The sequence below is a fragment of the Anopheles gambiae genome, chromosome 2 (assembly GCF_943734735.2).
Source record: "Anopheles gambiae chromosome 2, idAnoGambNW_F1_1, whole genome shotgun sequence".
In the NCBI taxonomy this organism is placed as follows: Eukaryota; Metazoa; Arthropoda; class Insecta; order Diptera; family Culicidae; genus Anopheles; species Anopheles gambiae.
In genome coordinates, this window is record NC_064601.1 from 66,574,252 (window position 1) to 66,582,792 (window position 8,541).

At 39.4% G+C, this 8,541-nt stretch overlaps 1 protein-coding gene across 1 annotated transcript; it reads right to left on the reverse strand.

Moving 5' to 3' along the window:
* Window positions 1–326: 326 nt before the first annotated feature.
* On the reverse strand, window positions 327–6,388 carry LOC133392178 (uncharacterized). The gene is made up of 2 exons (XM_061651362.1): window positions 3,839–6,388; window positions 327–3,764 (listed from the first exon to the last, which is right to left on the reverse strand). The coding sequence occupies exons 1-2, from the start codon at window positions 5,003–5,005 to the stop codon at window positions 3,759–3,761; spliced, it is 1,173 nt and encodes a 390-aa protein (XP_061507346.1). The 5' UTR covers window positions 5,006–6,388; the 3' UTR covers window positions 327–3,758.
* Between the last annotated feature and the right edge of the window lie 2,153 nt (window positions 6,389–8,541).

Below are 8,541 nucleotides of genomic sequence, written 5' to 3' on the forward strand. Positions count from 1 at the left end.
AGCCTCGATGCCCAATTGTTCTACATGACGACACCTCCTTTCTACCCACTTTGATTTTAATACCGGAGCCTCCAGTATTGTTATGTCAAGTCGTGAAATGTCAATTTGCTCTGAAGCACTTCACCTCCTAATATCCATACACCTTGGACTCTAGTGCATTTTGACAATTCGTCACTTGACGTAAGGTCCCCAGGATTCAAACTTTCTTTACATTTATATTAAATTTGTTCATAAAACTTATCTACCCCCTTTTTTTATTAAATATTCTTTAAAATGTAATCTTTCTTAATTTCGGAAGAATTAACTGAAGGCTGAAGAATTGCGTGTTTTCTGTTTTAGCGCTCAATCACGAATGACATCTCTATTTGACAGTATTGCCTGAGATACTTAAACCTAGGTGTGATCGCACAAACAAGATGTACATATAGAAAAGGTGTATGTGTAAGGATGTCAAGGTGTATGTGTGAGGTATATACAAATTCGAATTTCTAATTTCTACAGCTCGGCCATCCTGACGAGAAATTGACCTCAATTTTTCCTGCATATGTATAGCCCTACCCTTAATCTTAAGTGTAGCTTTATGAACATATTCCGATCAAGCTCCCCCCAGAGGCACTATCCATCTTCTCAACTTGTCCGACTCCAACACTCCATCATATGGTATTTGCGTCATTTGTATTCCATCGATATCACGTATAACATATCTGTCATTAGGTAAACGTTTGTGGATAACGTATGGACCTTTATATCTGGCAATGAGTTTTTTGTTTGAATTTGGTGTGTTATCTACATTTTTAATTACAACAAACTCTCCTTCATTGAATACGGGAGCAGGGCGATGGTGTTTAGCATGTTGTTTCTCATTATTTTGTTGTGATTTTAAAATATTGAATGATGCTTCTGCACGTATAGTTTCTAAATCTGAAAATGCTTTGTTTTTGTCTTCTAAATATTCGGTCAATATATCTACTGAAGGGCCTCGTTGGTTAACACCAAACAATAGCATAGAAGGGGAAAAACGAGTGGACGAATGAATGGTATTATTAAGAGCGTATTCTGTAGATAGCAAATGGGTCACCCAATCTACATGGTCGGTCTGATTTGATAATTTGCTCAATATGGGACGAATAATGCGATTGACCCTTTCCACTTGACCATTAGCTTGTGGTGATCCTGTGGCATTCAACACATGGCTAATTCCGCGAGAAGAAAGGAAATTGGAAAATGCGGCTGAAGTAAAGCATGTACCTCGATCGCTAATTATTCTTTTAGGTCGACTGTAGTAAGAGAAATATTGTTTTAGAGCATTGCACACCTCTTTTGTACTAGTGGAAGTTGTTGGATACAATTTAACGAATTTCGTAAATGCGTCTATTACTACCAATAAGTATTTTTTCTTTAAAGATGATGTAGGTAGCGGTCCAAAATGGTCAATGTGCAAGGTATCAAATGGGTAAGGTTCTTTTTGGATGCTATGAAGGTTCCGATTATTTACTCTAGATGGAGCAGAGTGAATAATGCACTTCAAGCAGTTATTTATAAAGTTTATTATCCGTGTTTTTCTGTTAGGAAACCAATAATTCTGATCTATTTGGTTGCAACATTTTTCGGCTCCCAAATGACCTATTTGTTCGTGTATTGATCGTATCAGATTATTAACCATTTCTGTTGGCACGTATAATTTTAGCCTATTAGAAGGTGATCGTTTGAATACAATACCGTCTTGTAATTGGTAACCTTCGACATCCGTCGTCTCTAACTCTTTTTTCAGAGTTTGGATAAGCGGATCCCTAGCCTGAGCTACACGTATTTGGAAGTCAATATCAACATCATCGAAGGCAGCCAAATGTTCCAGTCGGCTTAATGCGTCTACATGACTCATTGCTAATCCAGGGCGATGTTGAATAATGTAATTATAATTCTCCAGGAACAGTGACCAACGTGCTATCTTTGCGGACGAATTTCTATTTTTAAGCGTTTCTACCAGAGAATTACAATCAGTCACTATCTTTATTGGAATGCCGTGTACATAGGTATGGAAACGTTTGAGCGCATATATAACGGCCAATGTTTCAAGCTCGTAGCTGTGCAATTTAGCTTCATCAGCCGAAGTGGTTTTGGAAAAATACGAAATAGGGTGATATCTACCATCATCCTGTTTTTGCAAAAGCACAGAACCAAAAGCTATCGAACTTGCGTCACAGTGAAGTTCAGTTTCGCGTTTAGGGTCGTATATGGCAAGCACCGGAGCTACTATCAATTTATCTCGGAGTGTTTCAAATGCTTTTTTACACTCATCATCAAAAATAAATGGAACATTGTTTTTCAAAAGATTAGTAAGTGGTTTTGCAATACTAGAGAAATGTGGAACAAACCTCCGGAAAAACGAAAAAAGACCTAAACATTGTTGTACCTGTTTTGTGTTCTGAGGAACAGGATAGTTTTTGATAATTTTTACATGATTATCGCTAGGACATATACCTGAATGATTGGCCTTGTATCCTAAGTAATCCAATTCATCGTAAGCAAACTTACATTTATCAAGCCGTAGCTCCAACCCATTATTTCGTAGAGTATGCAAAACTTCACTAACTATTTCAAGATGTTCTTTAAAGTCTTGAGAAGCTATGAGAATGTCGTCAATGTATACAACCAGCTTTTCATTCTCGATGAATTTCCGCAAAATTGTATTAATGAAACGCTGAAATTCAGCTGGCGCGTTTTTTAATCCGAAGGGCATACGCGTGTACTCGTACTGGCCGTCTGGAGTAACAAACGCTGTGAATTTAATTGAATCCTCGTCCATTGCCACTTGATGAAAACCACTCTTTAGGTCTAGTAACGTAAAGAATTTTTTATTGCCCAAGTGTTCTAGGCACGTCTCTATGAGTGGAAGCGGGTAGTTGTCGCGGATTGTTACTTTATTAAGAGGTCGGTAGTCGACACACTTACGAATTTCGCCATTTTTCTTCCTAACGAGTACCAGTGCGGAAGCATAAGGAGAGTTACTGGGTCTTATTATATTTTTCTCTAATAAATCCTTCACAATGACTTTTACTTTATTCCTTTCATCGAAAGAAAGTCGTCTAGGCTTTGTGAAAATAGGAGTATCATGAGTTAAGCTAATTCGCATTTTATGAGCAGATGGTATTATATGTTTATCCGGAAAATTAATGTAATTATTGGACACTATTGATCTTAAAGCAATGCCTTGTTCTTTAGAAAGATGTTCTCCAACATTTATAGTGCTAGCCTCATCGCTAATATTTATAGAACACATTTCAGAAAAAGTTGTGTCATATTGTTGTTTATGTTCAGATTTGTCTGATATCGAAATGAATTTTGAAGAAATATTGGGATCGGACAATTTCGAATCTTTGCATACCTCTGGTAAGGGAGCCTGGATCGAACTACGTAAAAGACCCAACGTTTGGAGCTTATGGTAAAAACCCGGTTTTTTTAAGTTCAGAATTTTATCTTTATTTAAATTCATCAGCATAAGTTTGCTGTAATGTTTACGGAATTGAGCGAGTGTGATGTTAAATTCTGATAACAAATCTCTCCCTACTATCATGGATAGGGACATGTAGCTTTTTGGTAAAATATAGAAATTGTGAATGAATGTTTGATTACGAAAACTAAGTTTTAGCTGTACTGTTCCAAGAGTTTGTAAATTCACATTTCCTATTCCTCGAAATCCACTTGGTTGGGGAGCGCTTAGTTTTGTAACCGGAACAATGGCTTCATTTATGAAGCTTTTAGAGCTACCGGAATCAAAAAGAGATGTTATAATTAACCCTGGGCTCCAAACATTGTTTCTCTTAAAAGCTACACTTACCTCCTGATAGGCCTCAAGTTGAACGAAGTTTCCATTTTCCCCAGAATCTAGATGCGCTGTTTCATTGTCGTTGCCCTGTACCGCAGCAACCGTTAGTTGACGTCTATCTGGGACAGGACAGTTGCGAATGACATGTGATGTGCTACCACATCGGAAACAGGAACCCGGAGCTCGGCGAGGTTGTGTGCATTGCGATGAATGATGTCCATGATTCGAGCAGTTATAACATCGAAGAGGTTCTGTCGTCGTTTGTCTTGGTGGAATCGGTCTCGGGGAAATGGTGTTGATGTGAGATGGGCTGCGGCGTTCTGGGTTTTTGCGCAACAGAAGATGGGATTCATATCGCTTAATGTTATCAATCAGGTCGTAAATATCGCGGTAATCCTTGGTCACAAGGCTATCATAGAGAGGGTCACGAGAAAGTCCTCTGATGACATAAGTTATGATAGCCTCCTCACTCACGTGGCCTGACATTCCCAGCGCATTTACTCGGTATACATAGCTTGTGTACGACTCAGAAATTTTCTTGTAGACCGATGCTAATTGGCTATGAATAACGGCTTCGTTACAGCGATCAGGAAAAGCCTTTTTAATTGTGTCAGCGAATTCGTCGAATGTCTTCAAAGTGTTACGGAAGCCATTGTACCATTCGCTTGCTGCTCCAGTCAACCGACTGCCTGCATATAAAAGCATCGTGCGATCCTGCCATCCATATAATTCGCTATTGTAGCGAATCGTATTGATCCACTTATTGATACCGAGGCCGTCAGAAAATTCCGGTATCAAATGTTTCAACTCCTCGGGATGAACCAATCGACCATCCGTAAACGTCTGCCGCTGTTCCATTTCCATAATTTTTGCTCGTAGCGCCATTAATTCCAATTGATGAGAAGTTGCGTCGAATGAAGCACCTTGCGTCGAAGATGTCGGAGCAGCTTTGTCTTTCATCAAGATGGCGGCTGCTGCAACGTGGTTTCCATTGTTCGTCACTTCGTCTTCATCTGCACACACTCTTTGAGGAATGAAATTCTGGGTTGATTGTTCCTCCATTTTGTTTTTCGGTACACTTTGCTCGTACAACATGCGTAGTTGTGGTAAAGTTGCTTTCGGAGGCACTTCGATGTTAGCAACTTCCAAAGCACAAAGAAGTTCCTCTTTTGTAAGCATTTTTCGGCACAAACGGTTTATCCCACTTCTGAATTGTAATCTTTCTTAATTTCGGAAGAATTAACTGAAGGCTGAAGAATTGCGTGTTTTCTGTTTTAGCGCTCAATCACGAATGACATCTCTATTTGACAGTATTGCCTGAGATACTTAAACCTAGGTGTGATCGCACAAACAAGATGTACATATAGAAAAGGTGTATGTGTAAGGATGTCAAGGTGTATGTGTGAGGTATATACAAATTCGAATTTCTAATTTCTACAAAAAATACATTTTTGACTTTGCGAGTTCTTATTTAAGATTAAAACATGGATTAAAGTGTGTTATTTTGTGTTATTCCGTGAATGTATTCTATAATTAATTGTGTTTTCGACATTATTGATGATACAAACTAAAAAATCATAATTTTTTTCAATTTTTACATTAATTCCTCATTATCTACGAGCCGCATGGACAATTTACGTGAGATTAGAACTCTTACTCACATGATTTTAAATTTCGTGCATTAACAAATCATCAAATCTTTTGTTAATTTATCTCATTTTTTCGACAAAATCAATAGACACACAAAAATGCACATAATAACAAAGAAATCTGTTCTATTATCTAAGCTTTGTGTGCGGAAACCAATGATTAACGGTTTTAAAATGACGTAAAGTCCCTCAACTATGGCGACCCCCCAAAGGCCCTAATCCACCACCTGATATTTTTAATCCACCTTGATCTGACCACACGACCATTCATATAGGTTTTTTCTCAGAAAGTTAGAAGGTTATTTATAGTATGTCATGATTAGATGAAGCTTGTCGACACATTGCAAGAAAAGGATAGCAATATAATGATCAGTTGTAAAACGCCATCTATTGAGTAAACCAAGTGAAGCTACGAAGCTTTCATTTTTTGTCTATGGATATTTGATTTTCCAGTCGTTTAAGCCCAATCTGTGGCGCTTGGGATAGTGTTTGCTACTCTACGTTGCGGTAAGTTTATATCTTCTTTGAAGCCAACTGTCCTCCTCCTCTTGAAACATAGCCGAAGGCAGTGCGCCGCCGTCTCATTTGATCAATATTCTCAATATTTTTTTTATATTTAATTTCATATTCATATATTTCATACCCAAGGATGCAGCGTAAGGTCGGAATCGAAATCAAGGTCGACTACGGGACAGTTGGTGCAATGAAGCATAAGTGACATCGACCTACTGGTGCAGTGAGTTCAGGTCGGGCCTTGAACCTACTTTGGCTCGATCCAACCTCGGAGTCGCTTATGCTTTATTGTACCTACTCAGCCTTTCGGGTCGATCAGAATAGCTCCAGATCGCTGGTAGAAGTTCCCGTCGATGTTCCCGGCGAATCAAGACTAAGCGACCGCGCAGGGTCATAGCGTGTAAATTTCATATTTAGCCATAATTCTCGAATCACCGACTTCATTGGATGCTTCTTTCTCCACCTCAAGCTTAAGTTTCGTACGACGAGGTTTAAGGTACGACGAGCGGTCACCGAATAAACGGTGCGCCAAAACGAAATTTGCGAGAGCTACCGCAAAATCCAATGGTAGCTGAGAGCGATCCAAACGTCGCTGAAAACGATTCAGACGTAGTTGAAAACGATTCAGACGTAGTTGATTGCGATCCATTCTCATGGATTGCGATCCATAGCAACCGGATAAAGATTCAGAGGAAAGTGAGAACATGGGTTTATGACGTGCATGTTGTTCGTTTGGAATATGGAATATAGAATATGTTGTTCGTTTGGAAAACACATTCATAAATACACAAATGCACACTAGAAACACCTCAATTTAACTGGAAAACAAACGACTCTTACCGCAGGACTCCACACAGCATAACGCCAGGACTCCACACAGCATAACACGGAGCGCAACATAACAACTGACAGCTGCCAAACGCTTGAGAAAACGCTTGGGAAAGGAGGCAAAGCGTTTAATTACCTGTCGGTCATCGCAGTAGGTTGGTGGCTTTTCTACGAGCAATGAGCGGCCTACTAAGGATATTCAAAACTTGTTACCATCAAAGAAGCGTTTTCTGAAGCGTTTAGCAGTTGTTATGTTGCGCTCCGTGTTATGCTGTGTGGAGTCCTGCGGTTAGCCAACTACGATTATTAATTTGACGATGAAACATTGCAATCGAGCAGATGTCGTCTTTTTTAACCGTCGTTTATTTTGACGACTTCCATTGGCGATCCCACCCACTGTTTTTGCTCCTATTTTCGGCAATTTGTTCCTGTTTTCGGCAGGCTGTGCTCCTATTTTTGGTAACGCGAATACGGGTCGGAAAATGTTTTAATCAATGCAAGTACTTCGTAAATAAATCTTCATATTACTGATACCACCCAAGGTCCTTGAAAGAGAACAGGTCGAAGCGTAGAGTAAAATGACAGAAAGCCATGGGAAAATTTTGACAGTTAAAGTGAACATTGTTTATGTTTAGCGATGGACGTTGCTATGGAGCGAATGGAAGTTTTGTTCAGCATTTTGCACTCATTTCCTTTTAGAATATTATAAAAAATAGAATCTAATTAGAATATTACATGGCTGATTGAATCCATGGATCTCATTTATCATTCGTCGCCGGGTTATAAGTAAAAGACGGTATGCATATTGTATCAGTGTGTGTCGATTGGATGTTTCATTATACTCTCAGTGTTTCATTGAAAGTAAATAGGACTTCTTTTACCCAGTTGGAACATGTTAAACTTTTCGTTTTCCCAGCAGGACCGTTGAAAACGGTAGTGGTTTGTGGTCACGGAATGGAAAACAATCAAAAAGATTATCAACGTTTCTGAACACAGAGTAGACTGCAATTACGCCTCCTTAATTCTCCAGAAGTGATTGACCACAAGAAATTTAACCAATATAATCTTCCTAATAGTAAATTCGTCCACTTTTCCGCGTTAACTATTAGCCGTTTGTTTGTAAACACTTTTTCATGAAACTGTCAAAAGCGACCTGAAAATGGCAACCTAGCAACGGGCTTTGCATCGACCTGTTCTCCTTAATAGATCTTGGATACCACCGATCAAAATCTAACCCGTTTTACGAATCGTACACGAATTCCTTTATGTTAGACGCTAGTGATTCGATGCTGCTGTAAAGCTCTAGCAGCTCCATCATCCTTTTGGTTTGTTCCACTAACATCGTGATAAAGGATTCGTTATTTTCCAAAGGTAGTGCCATGGCTCTTGGCCATGGTCTTAACAGCCGGTCTCGTAGTACAGTCGTCAACTCGTACGACTTAACAACATGCCCGTCATGGGTTCAATCCCCAAATGGACCGTGCCGCCATACGTAGGACTGACTATCCTGCTATGGGGGGGGTATCAATTAGTCACTGAAAGCCAAGCCCACAAGTGGTACAGGCAGGCCTTGACAGACAACGGTTGTTGAGCCAAAGAAAAAAAAAACTCATGACATTTTGCAGCACTGCTTGTGAGCAGGCTTCACTGTGCACATTGACTCGTAACCACACAAAGGAATGAGAGTGAACTCGTGAATCTCATGAGTATCACGAGATTTTCACC

Bases quoted from the DNA above. Each gene is read 5' to 3' on its own strand.
- LOC133392178 (XM_061651362.1), bottom strand. From the start codon at position 5,005: ATGCTTACAAAAGAGGAACTTCTTTGTGCTTTGGAAGTTGCTAACATC.